General features: G+C 39.8%; 2 protein-coding genes across 11 annotated transcripts in view; one reads left to right on the forward strand and one right to left on the reverse strand.

Moving 5' to 3' along the window:
* Positions 1-3,766: 3,766 nt before the first annotated feature.
* On the forward strand, positions 3,767-17,104 carry PLAC9 (placenta associated 9). Of its 2 annotated transcripts, none has more exons than XM_065067742.1 (4): positions 3,767-4,149; positions 14,331-14,431; positions 15,345-15,465; positions 16,055-16,892. In XM_065067742.1, exons 1-4 carry the CDS (start codon positions 4,092-4,094, stop codon positions 16,102-16,104), a joined length of 330 nt encoding a protein of 109 aa, XP_064923814.1. In that variant the 5' UTR covers positions 3,767-4,091; the 3' UTR covers positions 16,105-16,892. The 2 variants fall into 2 exon arrangements, with proteins under 2 accessions (XP_064923814.1, XP_005511308.1); XM_005511251.3 differs by lacking the exon at positions 16,055-16,892 and adding an exon at positions 16,914-17,104 and having other exon boundaries at positions 3,775-4,149.
* A 959-nt stretch (positions 17,105-18,063) lies between these two features.
* The window catches only part of ANXA11 (annexin A11), a 78,363-nt gene continuing 72,547 nt past the window's right edge, over positions 18,064-23,879 (reverse strand). For 8 of the 9 annotated variants that reach the window (XM_065067734.1, XM_065067733.1, XM_065067736.1 and 5 more), the window contains 3 exons: positions 21,571-21,629; positions 20,838-20,960; positions 18,064-18,813 (listed from right to left, as the gene is read on the reverse strand). In XM_065067734.1, coding sequence (XP_064923806.1) covers positions 18,754-18,813; positions 20,838-20,960; positions 21,571-21,629 — 242 coding nt within the window. In that variant the 3' untranslated portion in view covers positions 18,064-18,753. Of the gene's footprint in view, positions 18,814-20,837; positions 20,961-21,570; positions 21,630-21,661; positions 22,707-23,879 lie in introns of those variants that run through there. The other variant, XM_065067739.1, reaches the window with a different exon arrangement.

A 23,879-nucleotide genomic window follows, 5' to 3' on the forward strand; every position in this document is an offset into this window, starting at 1 on the left:
TTCACTAATCTTCCATGTGACCCACCTTTTCCTTCGGTTTCCTCACAAATGATTGCCCAGGAAGCTGAAGCCACAGATGCGAAACAGCCCGAAGCCATCGGACGCTTACCTAATGCTGCTAAACAGAATCCAGCCTGGTGTGTTGGCACCAACATGACACAAGAGAGTCAATTCCCACAGCTGACTCACTGCTGGCTTTAGGCGTAGTACAAAATGTATTGTCTCAAAGTAGGCTGGATCCGAGTTGTCCACTCCGTGACACACACGTTCGTTAACTTCTCCAGGGAGGGTACAATTAGAGACAGAGCTGATCTTGACAGTACCTCATACCATCAACCATTTGATTTCTTTCTTTTAAACAGCGTCAAACATCATACATTTATGACAACAGCAAGAGAACTTCACACTTTTTATGTCCCTTACAAATCAAGATAATAAATGCTAGTACAAGTTGATGTATGACAGACTGGAGAGGGGATTGCACTGGAACAGAACCTAAAGATATTCACACATTAAAGGCTGCAGACCATGAAACCTGTAACATCAACCAAGGCTGCCCCATAAACAAAAAAATAGGGAGGCTCGGTGGAGACTGGCAGGGACATGGTTCTAAGAGTTGCTACCATCGAAAGCTTTAAATGGCAACGCCTACTTAATTCTGAGGAAATCACTGCTGCAAGATGTCTTTCATCTGTTCACGAAATAGATGCTTTGGTTGCAGAGCAAGCTTTTCTTCCCATAGAAGCAGTCCACAAGCTGCGTACCTGCTCTGTGGAAATCAGCCTCTCCAGGTAACAAAATTGTTTCCACATCTATCCAACTGCTGTTCCAACACAGCAGCCAGAAAGCAAACAGAGAGTGAAAATAATTGACCTCTTCTAAAAGGATCATGAATTAAGCCTTATTTTACATAAGGTGTTCAATATCTTCCAAGTAGCAGGAACTTTGCGTCATGAGTAGCTAGCAGACATTAAGGCTGTGATGAAATCTCCACAGCCCCAATGGACACAAATCTCCCAGGGGCAGGCAGGCAGGACATATGAACCTTGCGCTGATTTCGTCATCCGTTAGCGTTAAATCCAGAACAGAGATTATTCTCTTTCATTTCCTTCTCTTCATTGTAGGATGTTTTCCTCTCCCTACAAGGATGGGTTTTCTACCATATTTTTTGTTTCCTGAAGTAATTTACACTTGATTTTCTTTCTTACTTGAGTCCCAATAGACTGCAGCACAGTACACTCCAGTTTTTGCCAAGTGTATGCTCAGCTATATCCTCTGTCAGTCCATGCTGCAGGATTTCACACCCAATAACAATATGATCTTTTTCACATGGCACATATGTCCTGTGCTGACACATGCCCTTTGTTTATGCTGTTCCTTCCCCCTGTGCACTCAGTGGGATCCCTGTGCACTTATTTATCGCTTTTGCCATGCATTTGACTACTCCAAAAAAGAGATACAGAAGGACTATACAAAAAAACCCACTCCCAAAATAGACTTAATCTTTGTGTTTGTTCTCCCTTTCAACCAGACTGCCTGCTGGCAAAAATTCACATCCCTGTTCACTGGTATGTTTTTATTGGCTGCTGGTATCTTGGGAACATCTCAACAGCTGGATTTTTTGCAAACCTATATTCATATGATCTCATTATATTCTCATATATGGACATTTCCAAGATGAATGTGCTGAAGAATGTTTTCTCTGAGGGTAATCAACTACAGACTAACTTTTCAGAAGACAAATAGGTTTGTATGATACTCTTTCTGCTCTCAAATCTTCTGTCTTGCACTAAAAAAAAAGATTTCTACTTCGCAATGGAATGACTTCTGTCACACACCCTGTATTTTTTGTACTTCATGTTGCTGGTTAAGTTGTCTTCATCTGTAGTAGCTTCATTCTGAGTATTTATGAAAAACAAAGCTCATCTTAGGTAATTAACCAGGATTCTCAGGACAGGTAGTCCTACTGAAAACCAGAATCCTACCTAGCAGTATTCTCCCTGACTGCATTTTCCTCCAGCTGAAAGACCTTCTCTCTCACTACAGAAACAACCCCAGGACTATGATGCTAGAAAAAACCCTCATTATTTTGTTTAGTTCTCTACGGATATCACAAAGCTCCTCACAACAGTCAAACATAACACGACATGTAAAAGTAAGAAGTGAGTGCCTTGGAGGGACTGAACTGTTCCAGGAGCCAGAGAGTGATTCAGGAGGAGTCTCAAGGAAATGTACTGTAAAAGGGGTGAGTGACCACAGCAGAGGTGGTCTGGAATGGAAATTGTGTTATTTTTTTATAGTGTGGTGAAGAGAAGACTGATTCAATGAATGTTCATTGCTTTTTAATGGTATGGTGTAGAAGACAGCAGAGAGCACACAGAAAAGCAAGGCTCGCTTTGCAATACAGAGAATGCATCGGGTGAGTCTGCTTAAGAAAGGACAAAGATAAAGGACAAACACATTCAGAAAACAGCAACCAACTATTCATAAATATTCTTCTTCTGCCCCTCAGTCTCCTCTCGCCAAAGCACAGACAACTCACAGATAACCTCTCGTTTCAAAAATCCTAGCCTGCCACCCCAGCGACATGTATTCAAACAAAGAACAAAACTGAGTGGGGACTCACTGCTACCTGTCACAGTTCCTCTCTAAAGACTCATTTATAACAAAATTAAAACTTATGTCATTTTTCATCAGGAATGACCAGATTTATTCTCAAAACAAGAATTTGTAAAAATTGCAGTACTGCTATCTGGTGATTTAAATCCCATCACCCTGAAGAAAACTGCTGCTCTAATTATCATAGACAATTTCATTTTTCTTTCACATAAAGGTTAGCTTACTAGCACCAGCCCTGAGGGCTCAATACACACTAAGGTTGTTCAGTGCCCCGGTTTCCTCAGTGCCTCAAAGAAATTACCAGCTGAATTCTAGCCACAGGAGCTATATTTCTGAGGATATTTTGCCTTGTAATCAAGCTTGCAATCTAACTTGGTTTAGAAGTCACTGAGGATGATTATACTTTGAACTCTATGATAGCATCTCTACAGGCTCACTTTCAGATATTCAAATAATTCAATTTTCTGACTACTAGAAAGGTGACAAAGATTAAGGAAATCTGTTCTAGTTTACAAGTTTTTATTTTAAATAATTAGAATGTTGGTTGTTATCCTGGACAACAGCCTTTAGGATTAAGTAGGACAGCTTAAAGACCTGTTACCTTTTGCTAGCAATAGTTTAAAAAAGGCGTGCAGAACAATACTGGGAAGGAGATACCTTAAGTCTTTGAACATCAGTCTAGTGGAGTCAAAGACTCATACTTTTCCAGTCAGCTCCCGTGAACTCTCAAAACAAACAGATAACATTTAATTAAGATCCTGCTAAAAATCACACATGATGCCAGAATACCATTAGCTGTGCTATTTTTTGCACATGATCTTACCAAACCTAACGACCTATTTCAAACACCTTGCAAACTGAAAAGAGCTCAGACGATACCGTCCAAAGACAGGGCACCACAGACAGTTGCCACCTCCCACAGCGCTGCCACGCTTCATCCAGCAGGTCTTTGACCTGCCCCCCAAATATTTTTCTGCAGTGTTAAAAATGAACAAATGACAGAAGAAGCCCTGTAAGACCACAGTATCAAATACTCTGTGCTTTCCAATGTTTCTGCTTTCCCCGCCCTAGATGAAACCCTAGAGGGAAAGAAACATCCAGCACTCCTTCCTCCTCCCCTCTCCCTTCCTTTTCTTGCCCCACTTGCCATATTTACAGGATTCATAACTCTTCAGCACATTCCAGTAGTAGACTGCATAAATAAATACAGGGTAAAAAATACTTTGGGGAGCTTGGACCACGGCCAGCTTGCCTGGGTAACTGGACTTTGCGTGGAGCTGGAAGGGTGTTTTTTAAAAGGAGGGAAGCAGAAGAGAACAGCTTGAGAATCTTGGCTCAGCCTGGGCATATTTCCTCCTAACTCTGGCTAAACCTCAGTGCAAACGGCTGGACGGAGGAGTCAGTGCGAAGCTGGGAGGGAGGCTGCGGGGCTCTGCACCAGGACTACAGCAGAGCTTGGAGAGGCTGAGACCATGCTTTGCCTTTGGGTGCTGGCTTTTATTTTAGTCCTGCAGGAGCGAGATCTTCTAGGTAAGTGATTCCAAGCTTGCAAAGCAGAAACTGGAGCTTTTGCATGGGGTGGGAAGAGGAGGTAAAGAATTGGCTACGTTATGGGTTTTATATGAAGGTGACACAGGTATGTATCAAAATTCTGTGGCAATATAGTTTTTAATACAAAACCCTCAATTTTTGTGCTTTTTAAGTCTGTCCTGGAGGCATATTTCTTCAGTAAAGATTTTTCACTTCTCAAGAGAGATGCTGTCATCGTATTTTTCAGAAATTTAGAACTGCATTCAAGTGCCAGTACCCTGCATTTCCATCATTACTGTTCTGGCAGCTTTAATAACATACACACTAATATATTCAGAAATGACATAAAAGTTTAAGGTGAATAAAATTTTCCTTTATTCAAACTCATCTTTTGAGATCTGCTTGTAACAGCACTGTATTTTTTCCTCTTCTGCTTTGGTTTACTTACTCCTGAGATTTCGAGGTATGTAACATCTTCTCTAAATGCCTTGGGAGTACAAAGTATAAACACACAGTATCTGTAAGCTGAAATCTGAATTTTACTGTCATTAACAGCAGATTAGTGCTAGAGTAACTTGTAATCATGTTGTAGTTGACAGTGTGACTGAGAGCTATTCAGTTTGGCTAGTTCAAGGGTTTGTAGTCCCCACGTAACCACAAACCTGGCTTCCTACCCCGTTTGTATTACATGTTTTCTGCCAGATGAGGCCCCACTTTATTTTCACTCTGCTGTTGCTTCATGATAACACACAATGTTTGTATTTCATGGCAAAGTACTAAGTTTCCATTACAATGAAAACATTTCCGGAAAAGCTTAGTCCCTTCTGCCCCCAAGTCTTAGTCACTCTTCCTTGCCCTGTCTCCCTCCCGCACAACTGACTTTGTAATGTTTAACAGTGATGAACTGAAATATCAATACCCCAACAAGGGCACTCTAACTTGTTTTCACTCCACAAGTACTCAATATCCTTTTGTGAGCTTTGCAAAAGAACGGTGACATTCAGAGAAAAAAAAAAAAAAAAAAAAAAAAAAGCTAGAAGTATGTCTTTGTTTGTTCCCCACAAAGTATGGTGTCATTTAAGCCGAAATCATTAGCACCAGATAAAATCCGGTCAAATAGAATAATGCTCAAATAATAACTGCAATGGAGACTAGTACCCAGCATCATGCCAGGTGGTGGCACTCAATCAAGGAATCATTTCCACTGTCTCCATGGGGTACTTCACGTGAGATGGAAAAACTTGTGTCCATCCCAGCCAGGGAGCACCTCGGCTGTCTGACCGGCTTAAAGAGATCAGACTCACTTACCCTTTGCTGCCTCTTTAGTTTAGGACTCTAACATTTGATTTCATTACAGATTATCCCCTCCGGCCCCCATGGGTTCCTCTTAAAAATGGTTCAGGGTTAGCCAAAGTAGGACTTGTGTTTTAATTCAGTCATTAACTCGAACAATCTCATAGCCAAGCAGCCCAGGAGGCGAGGCTGGTGCAGGAGCCCTTCTGGATGCAATTGCGTGCTCTTGCCAAATGACTGCAGTTACTAGTTTTTACTGTTGTAGTTGGGCTAGTTTGTGGGGTGCTCTAACGCTGCACACAATGTAGCCCTGGGGCACTGGAGCATCTAACACCTACCCCATTTAAACATGTCTCCATTCTTACAAAAACCTCCAGGCAAATAATTCTGAGGAGTGCTTCACCACAACAGCAAAGCCTTTGCTGCATGTTTATGCATGGCAGAGAGGTGACCTGCAGTCCTCAGGTAAACAAGGACCAGACAAGCAGGCCAGCCCTGCCAACATGCTCCACATAGCTAAGCAAGCCAAATCCTGAGCCGGTGATGAGGGAGAGATCAGCAGGAGAGCTCCACACCAAGCATTGCTGCTCAATACTCCACATAGTGGCATGATTTGTTTTTAAACAGGGGAAGTTTCACCTGGTTTTAACTATAAGCAAAAGAAAACTGACAATGTTTTTTCTTCCTTCAACTAACATATTACAACTTCTCAGAACATTTTGGATCCTCTGACATCCACATGCCATGTCAAGCTGTGAAGACCTATAAGGTTTTGGAGTGAAAAGGGCTGTTATAAAGGAGGTACTCAGCAGTTGCAGTTAGACTATTGCCCAGAAACTGGAGAGGAAAAACCCATTCAGAACAGCTCTACTTTCTCCCAGAACTGACCACCTGCATTCTCACAGAACAGAGTTTTGCCTCCCGGAGATTAAACTACTGCACTGTAGAACTAAATCCACAGTAAAAGCCAGAGTTGGACTCATATTTCTCTACTAATAAACCAGTAGTGGTTTTAACCTATACCACATGTCAGAGGTATTTTCTGTCCTTATAGAAACCTACCAGCATTATAGTTTCCAATCCAAGGATTACAGTCTTTACAAACAGTCATGTCTGAGCTTCAATAAGGAAGGAGAAAAAGTTTGTCACAATAAAGTGCACCCAGATGTAGACGTGTTTCTTAATACCATGAGGCATCTAAAGACAAGGGTTCTGCATAAAAGTGAGCTGTTTCACAGATTTATATATCTGTAAACCCCTATGTTCTATTAAACTTAGTTAAAGGACATGTATTAAGTTTTGTGGACTCTGTAATCTCCAAGTGTGAAGCAAAGGTTAATACTAAACTAAAAAGAAGTCTGGGATCTAGAAATATAGGATTCCTGCTGTTCATCTGCAGGATGCAGCTGTATGTATATATCCAGCTGATCTGCTCTGGTTGAAGCAGTTGTGAGTCTTGGCCATGAATGCTGGGATCTAGAATGTATGAATGTAAGTGTGCATACATATGTACATACATAATTATGTGTATGTATATATATGTGTATATGAATTAGAGTAACTTACCTGCAAATTACATAGCTCGTGTCTCTTACAAGCGTGATTCCCTGTAGTCGTTTCCCACTGCATCAGCAAGCAGAAGAGAACATTCCCTGGCTGCTTGTTCAGATCACCAGCATGCTGGAAACACATTCCAAGCCAACGACTCTGTCACAGGAACACTGTTATCCTCCTTCCTTTGAATGAAAATACACAAAACTTTAGTGCTTCTTACAATCACAAATATGGTACCACAGCAGCAAAGTGTTTTTTCAAGCAGTAACTTTGCTTCTGGCAGACACCCATGGCAGGGGCCCCAGATTTAGCTGTGCGTGAAAAGAGCCCACGGGCAGCACGACCTGTCCCTGGCCTTGTGCATTCCTTCTCAGGATCCACTGCTGGGTAAGCGAGAGCTGAAGCTCCCTTGTGAAGTGAGAGTGACATGGATCATGATAGCAAAACCTTCCTCCAAACAAAGCAGTTTTACACAGAAATACACGGCAGCCATCTCAGTCAGGAACAATTCCTATCAAGTCTCATTTCTGACTTCACAAGCATAAGTGAGGGCCAGAACACATCATAACGAGGCATCTCACATGTAGGTTGATGGGACAGATGAGTTAGAGAAGTGAGAACTGACAGGCTAACACTCTGGCCCACCTTCACTAATGCAATACCTCACACAATCCGTGAGGTTTCCTCTTTGGTTCTTCTCTTTCAGAAGAAAAAAGTATTAAAATAACTTCAAACTTAACTGATTTTGGATCTGAAATAGTATTCATAGCAGCATATTCTACATCTTGATAAACAGAGCATGAACTAGGTCTGTAAGTTTGGAACTTGACTTTCTGATACGGTTATTTAGCTTCTAAAATTCATATTAAAAATAATTTCATGAAGAAAACTTATTTCAGGATGTTTCCATTATTATCAGAGGCTTTAGCTCTTAACCCGCAGGCTTGTGGGGAATCTTGGATGCCAGAGGAATCCCTTGGATTTTGTTCCATCTTTGAAATCTTTCCAAGACTTGGCATTCAGGTAGCAGTTGAAGTGATGTATAGATTACAGAGTAATCCTTAATCAGGCATAAGAAACTTCCAATGTACCTTCTTGACATGATTAAAAAACAAAACAAAACCACAAACAAAAGGAAAAAAAACAACCATACAATCCTCCCCTGCCCTCCAGATTCCAGTAGAGCTTTCTACTGTCAATTCTTTGTCTACCTTCCATCTCTCACTTCGGATAGTCCACATTTGCCCTGTGTGGAATTTGCGATGTTGTTCTGCCATAAAAGCTACAGCCTAATAATGGTGTGTACATAAATATACTTACATTTGTATATGTTTTTATATATGCATTTATATATAAGCAAACCCCTGCAGTTTCCTCCATTGTAAACTTTATGACAGTACATAAGAAGCTAAGAAATTTTAATATTTATTACAATTCCTGCAGCCTTTGTTGCAATCACTAAAGGCAAGAATTCTCTTATCTTTAAGCAACTAGAAACTTTAAACTTTCAGAGTTGCCTAAGTCCCAGTTAAGCATTAGGCAGTGTTTTACAGAGTACAGCTTGGAAGATGCTCTATGTCTAGTTAAAGACATGCTCCTGAATAGGTAAGACTTGGAAGACAATCTGTGTGTTAAAAACCATTTCCAATACAACACATTCCATCAAAATCATATATCTTTGGCATACTAAGAATAACATTTAATATTGATTGAGTAATATATAATACATCTTAAAATTAATTTGGGCACACTGGTGATAATGAAACTTGTAATGGTACAGAAAGTTTGTCCAGTACTTCCACATCTCAGGATGCCAAAATAACTAATGGTTGACATAACTGGAAACTAATTTTGATGTCTTTAAGAACAGTCCCCAAAATTAAATATGACTAAGAGTCTTGGCTTAACATGGTCTTAGGTCTGAAAGCACTAATACTGATAGTATTAGTATCAGTTCAGTTTCAAAGCGGTTGAACCTTTCCTGTATTCAGCTGCAAATTAACTTCACCAACCCCTTTTGTAAGTCATGTAATTTCTTGAGCTAGCACTTCAAAATTATATATGTAGGTTAAAGTGGAGTCCAACGCTTTTATTTAGACAAAGAATAATTTAAGCAAGGATAAGAAAATCCCTTCAGAGGTCTGTTGCATTCTTCCAAAACTGGTTAGGGGGTTCACCATTGAAACTTGAGTATCAAGTTCATGACCTTTTTCCTATTGGAACATAAATCCATTACTACTCCCTTTATTTTTCTCATTAAAAGCTATCTGGTCATGTTATGCTATATGTTCCAGGAATAAAATGATACTGCTAAACCTAAGGCAGTGCAAACAAAAACACACAGCACAGTATGTTTTCTTGAAGAGTTATACATGTTCTCTTTTACTCCCCTTGTTCTATCTCATTATTTCAGCCTTCCTTAGTTGCCATCTGGTTCCTGTTTCCATCTCACTTGTCTCTCATTTGGCTTGTGGCTTGCTTTGTTTTACCCCTCCCGCCCTACTGATCACAACATGAACTCTCATTTAACTTTCAAAACCACATGAGTGATACAAAAGGAATTTTATAGAGTTTAATACCAACAGAGAACATTACAGTCAATGAGCTTGACCTTCCCCACAACACCGACCAAAGACCCCAACCCAGTAATTTCTGTATCAAGCCTATAACCTCAGTTTGACCAGCAATGCATCTTTAGGAAGGATGCTTATAATGGCCTACCAGATCTGTGTAACTGCGTACTTCAGTTCTGTCAGTTACAGCAGCAAATGACAGTGAAGAGACAGTTGTTCAGGCTTATGCTGATGTTTAACATTAGCAACTAGTTGGACAATCAAAATGAGCCATTTAAAAGCATCTGGATAGACAGAACCCTGATGGTCCTAGAAGGGGACTTCACCTGGGAGTGTGTAGAAGCAACATCTTGGGAGGCTAGGGAATATATCAAATGTACAGGAGGCAGAGGAGCTTAACAGAGATATTCTAAAACTAAGGCCTTTGCTCTTAACCTGTTCACTAAGGTTATTTTAAATCTTATTTCATTGCTTTTTCTGTCCCCTGCTACAGTTAGGCTGAGCACGATACACAGATCTTTACTTCTTCATTGTGCCACTTCTTCCAAACAACAAGCATATTCTTCAATTAAAAAATACCCTTATTAGCAATCAGCTCAGAGATTCTCCATTTTCCTGCTCTGTTTGCTGATGTCTGACTGTATCACAGCATCAGGAGGTTAGAACTACCCAGCTTTATGGGCACCACCAATATAGCATAAAGGGATCAAAGGAAAAAAGGAACAGGCCATTTTCTCCTCTTGAACAAGTGAGTTCTGATTCTTGATGGAAAATAACCACCCATGTAACAAATAGAATGGACTTCAAGAACTGAACTAAGCATTTCACTTGCAAGAAGCATCAGGTGGGAACTTGCAGATGGGAAATGAACTGAAAGGTAACATTACAACAAAATACCTGCCTGAAGTAATCTACTAAGTTTCAAATGAGATCTTCAAGACATTGAAATATACCTCCTACACACTTGATTAAGCGTCAGAGGTTGCAAATACCCACACATTTTAAGTATGTAATTTATACAGCATACAAAGAACAGTTTACTTTTAAAGTCTGTTAGCTTTACAATTTCCTATCAAAATTTTCTGTATTTACGCATGTGCTTTGACACATAGGCAAGTAAAAATTCTCATTTACATTTAAAAAAATATTTCTTTAGCAACAAGAGAGCAAGTACATGGAAGTATCCTAGAAGGACATTAGTCTTTTGCTTACACAGCTTGCAGCCTTCCGTTCTTCACTCCCTTTACATGGTGACTGCCATTATTATGTGTGGTAGAGATGCTGCTGGAGAAGGTTATTGCCAAGGGTGGACTGTGTCATTTTCTTTCACCAACTACAATACAGAGAAGTACTCATAAGCAACACGTGACTCTCTTTGAGCACATAGAAATTACTGCTGCAGCTGAATTGCCTGACCATAGTGACCCAGATACGTGCCACATTTACAAGGGACTGGATATGTCCTATGAACAGTTCACCCCAGAGTTTAAGCCTGTGGGTTAAGAGCTAAAGACAGACAACAAAGTAACAATCAGGGTTTTTAGCAGCCAAAGCCTCAAGCCAAGGGTGAGAAAACAGAAGAAAACTACAGTGATCAAAGCAAAGGCTGCCCAGGCAGCAGCAGCAGCCGCCCACCTGAAGTACCTGTCATGGCATGGTGGGGAAGGGGCAATCGCTAGAGCAGCTCTGCCCCGGCGTGGAAGTTGTTGACCAGAGACAGACACGTGGGCCCTGGCTGAGAGGCCTTCTGCTGGGTCAGCCCTCACCCACTCCATTCTGCGAGCTCTGGGAGCTACACACACCTTAATTTCTGCTCACTTTTACCGCTCGCTAACAACAGCTATCAGATGCTTCATGAGACACTTAGGCTTGGACCATTTGTCAGATTTTTTTTTTTTTTAGACACTGCACTAGACGTGTGATTCTGGGTAACATCTTACAGCCCTATCAAACTTGGACAAGACACTTCCTCCTTCACCCATTACAGTTTATAAGGCAGCAATGTGCTCTGAGTGCCAGAAAGTGCTCTCTGTCCATGCCAGAAGAGAGGAAACAACCACCTCAAGGAACCAAGCATTGCTAAGTCCTGCACTTCACAGCAACCCCTTCACCCAGTTCTCTAGACGTGCACACATGCACAAAGCTGTGCAGTGTTTTGCTAACCTTACAGTGAGATGCAACAACTTGGCTACACATACCTACCCCAGCACACCCCTCTTTGAACAAACAACACTCATCCATCATATCTGACCTCGCCATCTACATACACGTGCCTGGAGCAGCAGTCAGCCTGATGCTGAGGTTTGTGGTGAACAAAAACCTCTTTCGCACCAAAGGGCTAAACCAAAGGAATTATTAAAGTGGCATTTGGGGTAAGACCTTATATAATTTCTGCTTCAAAGAGTCACTTTGAGGATTTAAGGTCTTGTAGCAGGAAAAAGGTGAAAGGAGCCCCTGCACAGTGCCAACAGGCATGCCCACCATGCCGTTAGGGGTCTCCGGGTCAGAATCCAATTCAGGCAGGACAGACAGCTACTTCTCCTAAAGGAGAGCTCTGGGATTTCTTTAGTGGACCAGAACGATGCAAGATGTATGGTCAGAGAAAAAGAAGTGGCCAAAGCTAACATTAGTTAACTAGCCAACATTAACTCTCTTGCATTTTCCATTTCTAGGGAACAGACAAAACTAAAGAAGCCTGGCATGTAACTTACAGCTGGCCAAAGGCTCCTTCAACAACCACATGCAACTGGTGCTGGCCTAGCCTTCATCCAGACTTTCCATCCAACCTTGTGATCCAGCCACCTACAACTAAGTTAATACAGAGAAAAAATAACCTCCTGAGGGATTCTTAAATTTTCCCATTCACTCTTAGTCCACCTAATGATTTCTGCTACCTCTTTTTCACAGTTCATTTGTAGTTAGATCTGGGAATGCTCTCAGCAGTCAACAACCTATCTACAGTTACTTCATCACCATGCCTTCTGCTTCCCCTTGGTCCATTCTCCAACATGATGGGCAGAAGTTCAGCATAGAGCTGAATCAGGCCATCAAGCTTAATGCTGAGAGCTAGGGATGGGAATATTGGAAAAGTGGAAATTTTATTAATCCCTCACAGTAAAATGAAGCTTACCTTGCTGTTATCCTATTATTCAGAAAGACATGGTTTGTAGAGAAAGACTGTCCACTGCATTGTAACCTCCATTTCTGACACAGGATTTCAGTATCTACATATTGTTCAAGCCAGAATGGAATAAACACGTACATAAGCAAAAATGTTGAGAAGTAGCATGGTTCAATTGGCCACTAAGTTACAAGTTAATGACACTCCCAAAACACCAACAGCAGCAACAAAAGGGGAAAAAAAGGGCAACTGCACAGCAGCTAGTGTTTAAGTACCTGCCATATTTCAGCAGTCTTCTGTAAACAGATAGAATAGTTCTTTTGGATTCTGTCCTAACAGCACCACCTCCTGGTCAACACACCAAAAAACCCAAATCAAAATCTCATTACAAATAACTAAGAAATTATCTCTTAAACTCTGCCAAAACAATTTCTAAATTATGCCACACCTAGTGCCTCAGATTAAGTGTTACTCTTCTCCTCCTTCCCGCCCTCCAATTTCAAGGCTACCATTCCAAGTCAGAGTACATCTCAACCCATCAAACCGCAAGGGCTGCAATCCTTACCGACACGTGTTTGCCGCCATCTGATACCAACACTCCAGGAATCCTGGCACAGAGTTGCAATGAAGCATCGCAGGAGTTCTAAATCACTGCTCATGTGCACAACTGAGGACACAACTAGTTGCTCTTCTTATGTTTCTTACTCTTTGTTACAACACAAGCTCAGTTTCTTCTTTCTTACAATCAAACGGCAACAGAATGAGTTGCCGTTGGTTTCTCACTATTATAACTTCTCCAGGCCTCAAACAAGGAGACCTCAGTTCACCAAAATGGAACAAGATATGTTGTCATTTTAGTGGTGTTTAAAATACTCCACTGCAGTTCTATGCACACATATTAATATTTAAATGTTACTGAATGTTGCACGAAAGTTATGAGAAGGGAATGGGCTCCACTAAAGCATGGACACCAGGAGGTACTGACCTTTCATGGAGTCATGCCAGCAGAATCAAATACTCAAAGAGCAAGAGTTCATGAGTACCGAGAGGTAAATACAGATATCTGACAGGAATAAGTGACTTAGTATATAATAACATTTATAAGTTATTTGGTCAGCAAACAGCATCAGCTCTACACACTATTATTCCCTTTCCACTGCAAAATCAGACTGTTATGGACGAGTTTCTGGCACAGCGGAATCACCAGCTTGTATCAATTTGGGACACAAGTGGACAAACTTAGCTGTTCTTCAAAGCTTTACTGTTAACAGCTGCTTCTGAAGAAAGTATAGGAGGAATGGATCTGTAAGGCAACGCTTAAGTTTGATACTTGTGCAGAAGGAGTTACAGTCCATAAATTTACGCTACACAGGTAGAAAAAACACACATAAACAAAACAAAAGAAAAATACCCCTGGCAAGAAAAAACAGTTTGTTCCAACCAACCCTGACAATGTGCACAGGCAAGGACACATACACAGCACTGGGGTAGAGCTGTAGTTATTGGGAGAGAGGTTCAGTTTCTACCTGGGACTCCTCATTTGGTTTCATGAACAATGCTGTTTAGCATGCAAAATACCACTTCAGAAGTCAGAAAGGTATTAAAAAGCTCCTGCTAATTAACCGTGGCTGTTTTTCCAGCTGCTGCAGACCCTGTCAGTGTGTTACCTGGAAGCTTGGGAAGAGGAAGTTGGTGTCATGAACATGATACAATCCACGAACGCTTAGATGTTATTGAAGAGGTAAGAGCTATTGTGCTGGTTCCTGGAGCTTCCCAGACCTCTGCCCCACCCTTTTGACCAACGAAAAGAAAGAATGGTGCTGTTTCTAGACACTGTCCCTTCTTCATATTATTCTGTTTAAGGTCTATTTTTTTTTTTCAGATCTCATGGTTTGTAACTACGCATAAAGCCATTATTCCCAGAAACATTTAATTTCAATGAATTCCAAACAACTGATTAACTAATCACTGAACATTACTTATCAGCCTTTTCTAAACTACTTATAAGTATGCCTTTAATATAACAATCTCAGAACTGATGCTTGTAAACTTCCACATCTGCTCAAGGCTGGATGTGAATTCTGCAGGTGACCCCAAGACTGACGGAGGAGTTTCTGCTCACTCCTGCAGACATTCCAGAGCTAAATGAACACTATGACTGGGATTCTAAGAAAAGCTGCAAAGTTTTTGTATTTTTCCCATTGTGTCTTAAGCACTCACAAGATACGTGTACATGCTAAGCGTTTCCAGCTAGGCAGCTGCCGGACTGCATGCTCTTGGTTCTCAAACAGCAACATTACCTCTCTCCTGCTCTGGTTCCAGCCCCCTTCTTTCCACCCCATCAGCTCCTCTCATCTTCCATGCAGATTCTTTTCTTGGCTCAGAGATGAGAGAGAACTGAAAACAAATAAGTGCAAAGCTGTCTCCAAGAATTCAAATTATGGGCGATTCTTTATACAGAGGTGCTGTAATTTCAGTCTTGCGAAAAAAGTTTTAATACTTCATGCCACTAGAGGCCAGCACAACACAAGAAACATTTAAATCTGCAACACACACACTACAAATTGAATCAGCTGTTAGCATTACAGGACGTCAGACTTACACTTACCCTCTGACTACTCCCTTTTTCCATTTCTCTCCCTTATTTTCATTAGAAGGTAATAAAGACAGTGGAGCACCTAGAATCAGAAGTCAAGTCACTCCTCAACATCATCAATGAGACAACATCAAATATCCCCATCGCACCAGAAACCCCAGTTATGGACATTTTTGATGGTAAGTATCTAGTGGGATAGAACCTACACTGAAAACAGTGTTACATATGTTATTACCAAATACGCCATATTTTCCCTTCTCCAGATGTGAAGTAATTCCTTCATTCCATTCAGTGCAGATAAGGCCTTAGCTGAAACACCAGGTCCAGTTTTGAAAACCAGGTTTCAACAACCACTAAAGAGAGGGGAGGCATGTTGCAGAAAAGAGAAAAACATCACCAAAAAACAAAATTCCATCCAAGGAGCTAGATACATGAGCTATAAAGATCGTTATACTGAGGATGTTTAGTCTGGAGAGTATCAATGTCACCCACCAGAACGAGTAAGGCTGCCGCAAAGATTAAAGTTGTGATTTCTTCCTCATTGCAAACTGAATAGAACAAGAAATAATGCAGCAAGAAAGAGCCAAGCAAAACACAACATAAAGTTTTCTTAAAAGGACAGTGAACCACTGAAATTATATGACTTAGTTTCCCCAGCACCAGAAATGTTAAACAAGCATCACACCTTAGAACAGCAGGATGGACTAAGTATCTTGAGGTCTCTTTCAGTTTTAAGATCCTGTGATTCTTTTGTTTCTCATGTGACAGATGAAACAAAGGAGGTCTACAAAATACAAAAGTTATTGGAAGTATTTTGATCTTTTAAATCCAATTTTGACTCACAAGCCCCTCAACACAAAACTTGTTCCTGGATAAATGTTTTTGGAATAAATTAAACCACGATAGAAATCATTTGGATGACACTACCCATTCTGCACATCTTCTTAGAATGCTCAGTCCTCTTCATCCTCTGCCCAAATATCTATAGTGCATTTAACAAAGTGAGAGACACTCCTGGTGGAAAACAAACCTCTTGTGGAAAGGTACGAGCATCCACAGACATATTTATGAAGAGAGTTTTGCCAGTGCTGGGTTTTTTTTGTTAATTTACACACATACGTGCGTATCTAGTGCGCTTACATCATAGAAGGTGGGCTCAAAGCAGACAGCAGAAGAGCTTATGTTGCTCTTAAGTTCTTGTAGTTGGCTGTATGGATCTGGTCACCATGACTGCTATGTCCTCACCAACTTTGTCATTCACTAAAATTACCAGCTTTCTGTGAGGGGCAGTTAATAGGTAACAATTAAGTTACTGCCCTGCAATGACAATTCACTTTAAAAAGTGTTCTAGCAAAGTGTTAAAGTGAATTTAAAATGGAAATCCTAAGTCAACCTCAGCATATTTGCAGCACATCTACAGTAAGTACTCTTCAGATGGAGCTTGCAACAACTGCCAAGTGGCTCAAGTACTGTGGAGTTCAAGGACCTTCCTTCTGTGATTTGGTGAATCAAAGTGACAATTACCCACTTTAAAGTAGCAGGACTCAAGTTTTAAATTATGTTTATCTACAAAAATTGATCCTGATCTTGCAGCCAAAAATAATTACATCAACTCTTCTCTATACAGATACCAGCTGAGCACTGCAAAGACAGAAGACAGCTGAATGTAACAGTTTAGTTGTCACAAACAGTTGCACTTTTGCTCATTTAATAAGCGTCTGTTTCCAGAATTTGAGCGGGGATAAACAATCCTCAGATGTAGTTTGCTTTTCGTGTTCCTGTGCTTTATAATAAAAATGTATTTGCTTTTAGACACTATATCAAAGCTTTATACTTTACATCTTTCTACTTAATCAAAAGTGCATTTCAAATACAGAACTCTCAGTAAGAAAATAAGATCTGGTGGCATCCGAGACTAAAGCACAGCTTAACAAACTTAACTCAAAAGCTTACTCCTTCCCTGGTGAAGAACTGAACACTTGGTATTGGTGCAATTCAATGAAGATAGACTTTCAGTTGCAATTTCCTCTGAAGATATGCTTAGATTTTAAACAAAAATGAGTGTAGGGAGTAGTCTGGCTTTGGACACAGTCATTGCTGCCATTGACTGAAACGGGAGTCCTGTCTGCACGACCTAGTCAGAACTGGGACTAGTCACATTCGTCATTTGGATGCACACCCACATTATTTTGGTATCTTTATTTCCTCTCCCTTGCCATAGTGACAATGCAATCCAGAATTAATTCCAGCATCCACCCCCTTGACACCCCCAATTTTTTTTCCATAACAAGCAGCAACCCAGCTTCTTCTAGGAAAAAGGCCCTGTCCAACCTTTACAGAATGCAGACTGTGTGTGTAAAATAACAGGAGTTTGCACACTCTTGATTAACAAGCAGTCTCTTTTCACTCACCTAGTTCCAAACATCTTCCTCCCTTGTACTTCTTCTTTGTTTCTTTATATATTTCTACTTTGAGAATGACAAGCTGAAGAGATGTTATCCATGCTAGCATGGATAGCTAGCAGAGTTCCAAGAGTCAGAGAAATTGCAACATGCAAAATGAAAATACTGAGCAATAACTACAGACTACACGTATCATGTACAGCCAGTTGCTCATCAACAGCACACAAGTCCCAAACTCTTGTCAACACAACCACTTCTGAATAATTCTGTGGATTCAAGCAGAGAATTTATATGGAAAAACTAAGTTACATAAAATTAAGTCATCACTCACATGTACATCATCATGAACACCAAAAAAGCATAGTCTGCAAAGAGTTAGAAGATAAACAGGTTTAATTTCATAATCTCTTCTTACATAGATAAATTTAAGGCACAATCCAAAACCTTAAAACATTAACTACAGAATCTTCACTACTGTCAGCGTTACTGCTGCTTTGTGACAGTTGCCCTAGTGAGAGTGAAATGTGGAACACATCTTCCTTAAAAACAATCAAGGAAAGAAAACACAACTTGACAAAGCTTTGTCAAAACAGTCTTAACTAGGAACGAAAACTCAAGGCTGTTCACTCCACGTATCGGGGAGCAGGCTGGCATGAAACCAACTCCACATGCAACATACAGAAAATTTGCATGAAAATGACATGTAACTTTTATACAAAACAAAACCTTAAATCATACAACTGTGATTTTTCTTACATAAAACAAACATATTATTTCAGCATAATATGAGCAGAAAGGAAATAATGACCTGTTGTTCATGGATTGCTGAGAGTACTATAAAAAATCCTGAGCAGATAGCACATAAGCTTGATTTTTTTTTTTTTTGGCATGTATTACCTACTGATTTTGAACTGAAGGGAAGATATATGCAATGTTACCTTTAAAACTTTAATTGCTTTAGGAGAAACAGGTCATTACTTGTTTACTTTTGGAGAAAAACAAAAATATGCTTTAAAGCAAAAACACGAAAACAGCAGCTTTTCCAAGAAAAACTTCATGTTCCATTTAGTCGTTTCCACCACACAACTTGAGGAGGATTTTCCTGTAGTCTCCTGAAGTATCACCCTGGAAAGAGACAACGAAAAAGAAAAGTTGAAGACTCGTGGGTTAAAATAGTGGAAAAAGAAGGGTAAGCATCCTAAAAACGACATTAACAAGCAAAAGAGATGAAGCCAGGGCTGAAAGAAAGCAGATGGCAACATCTTAAACAAAAAATTAAAAACCTGTCAATTAGAAATCATCCCAATACAAGTACACAGTGAAATCTGCTCCTTCCATAACTGGAACCAAAAGTGTCCATAGAGAATATCGTTCTTCAGCAAACTGAATTTGGTATACTGGTTCAACTACTTCCCTGGGAATAGTTCAATGAAGAACTCTCATTGAAAAGCTGTCTTACAGCAAAAGGTATGTAAATATGGAAAAACTAACACAGAAGTCCTGTTCCTTGCAGTCAATGTGGGTATTTTTCCAAGGACAGAGAGTGAAAGTTTACTGTTTGTTATGTTCAAACCTTAAAAACAATGCCCTTATACCAAAAGATCTAAGGGGTTTTTTTCATGACCAGAGAACACTGCTCTCCTGTTGTGGGCAGTGAAAGTCAGTATGGATGCACACACAAACATGCATTGAAAAGACCAAAAGATTCCATTAACAGAAGCAATTAATCACAAAACGCCCTACTAGCTGAGTTTTGCCTGGTGCTCTTATAAGTCAAAAGTGTTGCCTGGGAGCTGCTCATTAACTAATTTGGTGGATGAGGCTTGACAATCCTTTTCACAGAACAGCTTCAGCTAGTGCATTTATTTCATCCTTCATCTTCAGGTATGACTGAAAACTGTTTTGTCTAGATCAAAATTATTACAGTAGTGACAAAGAGACACCTCACAGGATAAATCCTGTGCAGGTGCAAGCACAATCCACAAAATAGAAAACATTCCTGTTCATATATGCATTGAAAGGAAAGAACTGCTGTCCACTTACAAAAGAACAGGAAGAATTAAGAACTTTCTTTCCAAGGGTGTTTTCAGCTGTTTTTACAGAAATAGGAAGCAGTTTTCATGCACGTAACTGTGTGCACGCGTGCCTCATATTTACAGAAACCAAGTTTTGAATTAAGTTCAGCCCATTAAATGAGTATGACTGGTTTCTGAGCAGTAAAGTTATTTCAATGCTAGATCAAAAGACAAGGAGGAAAAAAAAAGACAGACATAATGCTTTTTGACCCATGTCACACTGTTTTCCACTCACATTGGTGGTTACAGGGCATGTAACTACTGTACTAGAAGCACATCTTCACTCTAGAGTTACACAATTGGAAAAAACTTCTGCTAAGTGACCCTCCGTGCTGCACAGGCAGGAAGACCATATGGTTGCTGGCAGAAGACTCTTTTGCACACATCATCCTTCACTATCTTCACAGGATTCCTTCCAAACTTCTCCAAGTTGCAGCCCCTCAGTGTCAACAGCAGAAGGAATAAATAAGGGCTTAACAGACTGGGCACCTTCACTACAAGGCAAATGAAAAGCGGCCACACTCACTCTATTCCAGCTCTTACTACTCTCCCCACTGGCCAGACATCCTCTTGACTCCTGCTACAGTGGTAAATAGCAGTAGAGTGGATCAGCCACTAAAGAATCTGAAGTTTAACTTAATTCCAAAATATTTTACTTGCAAGAGAAGAGGAGGCAACCTTTTAAGTGTACAAGAAGCTTTCAACTCTTTAACACACACATGAGGTAGAGCACCATCGTTATTCAATTGAAAGACTCTGTGGTTTCTACAAGATCATATACAGAGACTGAGACACAACCCAGACTTAAAACCTGGTCTCTGAAATCCCTTTGCACTAATTTATCTTTTCTTCTTTGCCTGTTGACTTCTTTCCCATCTCCAGCTCATCTAGCCCCCACGCAAAAGCAAGTGCTGTCTGTTCTCTAGCACTTCAGCCTCCACCCTCCCGATAAATGTAGCAAACCAGACACAGCCAGCTAGGCTCAGTGCAGTTAATAGCTGTTCTGCATAAGGATCCATGTTCTACTTAGCAGAAAGGATGTCACGGGGGGAAGATAAAATCTCCCAGTCTTACAGTGATATCTGCGTAGAGGGATCTGCCATACATCCGCTTGTACTCTGCACGTATGTCCAGCAGGTCAACCTCGCTGCGTGATACCATGATTCGAATCAGAGTTCTGTCTTTTGTTCCCGCTCCCTGAAACAAACAAAAAACCAATATGTGTTAATAATGTGTGGAAATGCTGGACAATACAGTACTGGTAAAAAAAAACAGAAAAGAAAAATCATGACCCCCCCATATGATAAATAGTTTACCAGCATAACCCCATTGACTTCAATAAGCTTGAACAGAATTTGGCCTATCATACTTCAATAAATAAAACATACTGGTAGGACACTAATATGTCACTTCTCTGGAAAAGAACAGTTAGGAATTAAAAAAAAAAGAGGGGGCAGTCAGAGGCACAGGGGGTCAGGAAGGTTTGTTGAGTTTAATGGCCTATTTATTTCTGCTAGATCTCACTACTTAAAAGACATCAATTTCAACAAGTCTTAAGCAGATTTTATTTTATGAAGTGAAGACTTCATTTAAGGTACGGTTGTATGCACATCTCAGTTAAGTGGATCAAATTCATATTGGCTAGATTATTCCACAGTCTTTCATAATAATGACTTTATCTTGTTAGCCCACTGAAAAACATAATACCTTTAGTTGAACAATTCATTCCAATGAGCTGTACAAACATTCTAAAAAAACAAAACCAAAACACCGCTATAAGTTTATGTATCTTGTCACAGGTACCCACCTTCATAGCTTTCTGCAATCTCTCTGCAAAAAAAGCCGGCGTGTTCTTGAGGCACTTAACTGCAAAAAGAAACAGTATCACAGAAATCAGGTGTTAGTCCTCAATTAGTCCTCAGAACTCACAGCCATTTTTTGAGCTTACCCTAAACAACAACATGCTTTAATTTTACATAAACATTCACTTGATAGAATGCAGCTTCCACCCCACTTAGTCGCTGAAATGATTTCTAATTCAAACAGTAGCTGCAATAAAGTTGGAGAACCTACTACACCTGATGGCTCAAAGCAAACTTTTCAGTTACTAGAGACCATCTAGCATCAAACAGCCACAATGAATCTTTGAAGTCTAACTGACCAGATTCTTGCTTATGAAGAAGAGATAGGGAGGGGGAAAAAAGGCTTCAAGGAACACATAGTTAGTGCCGCTGTTGGCTTTTTCCTTATTTAAGATTTTTTAGGCTATGAATCTGCAAGGTATGACAAATTTAAGTCCTGCCCTAATACGAGTGAAGAAGCTAGGAAAGAAACCTCACGCTTACTTTAAAGTTAGCTACACTTTTTTTTTTTTAAGCATAAAGTTCACCAGGACTCCTGAGAAATTCTTGACACGTTTATTTAGTAATGACTGCGTTTCATATTTAATTAGTACAGTTCATTAGAAATCTGAAAGAGCAAAATCTAAATCAAATTACTGTCATGTTGATCAAGATATGAAAGAATCCTCCTTCACTCATCAGAATTAAAACCTATATATTAATCCTATGTTAGTTACAACTAAAGGATCATGCAATCTCTAGCAAACTACACAGAAAACAAACCACACCTGGCTTATAGTTTATAGCACAAAAAGGTATCAAAAGCAATCACACAAATTCACGACAAAACAAAAGGGGTAAACCTAAATACGCATTTCACAGCAACACACGTTCTATATAGGAAGAAGTACTTTTCTGAATAAGAAAATGTAGATGAGAGAGCACAGTTCACCACACACAATTGTCATTGGTACATATAATACAATCCAAAACCAGATGAAATGCATGTTTCTTTATCTCTGTATTTAGCTAAAACAACACACTTGCACTTTAAGATGTTTGAAGATGTTATTGTAGGTTACCAGTTGTACAATCCAGAAAGCTTTAAAGAAAGCAAAATTAAATATTTTCAATTAGAAATCCTTTTTTTTTCCCCCCCTGACAATAAGGTTCACAGAACAAACAATACTAACATCATTGACTTATATATGCGTATATACATATATATATACACAAGTAAAAAACTCAAGCCAAAATCTATTCAATAAATGGGTTATAAAGTAAAATCTTGCTCAAAAGGCTGTTGACTCCTTTGCAAGCTACAGTCCCAGTTCTGAATGGGTATCTACATGGAGACCTATCAGATGATTGCAAAACTCTATGAAATGAAATGACTTCCAAACTCTGACAGTACAGTTTCTTTACTGAGGCCACTCTTTTCCACAAACACTGGGAAATATTTATTTTCCCTAAGTTTTCTAACAATAGTTTTTGAGGTGACAAATTCTAAATCCTGGAAAAGGTCTGCAAGCGTATCACACCAGAGCTGGACCCAGTTTGGGTCATTAAAAGGTGACTACAGTGACAGCTTGGCCAAGCAAAGTAAGAAAAATAGTTACATAGTTCACCTATGCACAATACAGGAGTAAAAAAAATGAGAGTTTTAAAATTTATTCCCATTTTTCCAAGATTTTGTTAGAAACTTCCATGGAAAAAAACCTAATGAATTTGAGCCAAATGTCCTCTCCCATTTTGTTTTGAAGTGATGCAATGCACACTCTTCCTATTTATGTCCATGGGAGTTTTTTTGATTTGTTTTTGGTTTTTTGTTACATCACTTTTCTAGTGACTATCATATTCAAAACCAAAGAAAACTTTCAAAGCAGCAGCTCTAGATACCACAGGAAATTCACAGTAATAAACAGAAAAAGAAATGGAGATATAAAGAAGCAGTCTGGTCTAAGAGACAAGAGACAGAAGACAAGAGACAAAAAGAGGTCCAAAATTTTGTCTAGAATAAAACATTCCAAATATAACTACTGCACAACAGCTTGAGGCCTCATCCCAACCTCATGGGAACTAATGACTGCCTCCGAAGGGACAACAGTAGACTTGAGGGAAGAGTCTTTACTCTTCAAAAGTACTGGAGGAACTACAAACAAAGATTTAACAAAGCTGTGACCACAGGAAATGTTGAAAAAAATAACCTCTTCACAATCAAATTTCGGTTTTCTTTCTACTAAAAAGAAGTAGAGGTAACTAACTGGAGGGCTAA

The sequence above is a fragment of the Columba livia genome, chromosome 6, assembly GCF_036013475.1.
Source record: "Columba livia isolate bColLiv1 breed racing homer chromosome 6, bColLiv1.pat.W.v2, whole genome shotgun sequence".
NCBI lineage: Eukaryota > Metazoa > Chordata > Aves > Columbiformes > Columbidae > Columba > Columba livia.

What these genes read in the sequence shown, in the direction of transcription:
- PLAC9 (XM_065067742.1), top strand. Translation starts at nt 4,092, where the DNA reads ATGCTTTGCCTTTGGGTGCTGGCTTTTATTTTAGTCCTGCAGGAGCGA. An exon ending in GCAGGAGCGAGATCTTCTAG is followed by an intron (nt 4,150 to 14,330) that starts GTAAGTGATTCC and finishes CTGTTTTTCCAG; the next exon opens with CTGCTGCAGACCCTGTCAGT. An exon ending in AGTTATGGACATTTTTGATG is followed by an intron (nt 15,466 to 16,054) that starts GTAAGTATCTAG and finishes CTCATGTGACAG; the next exon opens with ATGAAACAAAGGAGGTCTAC.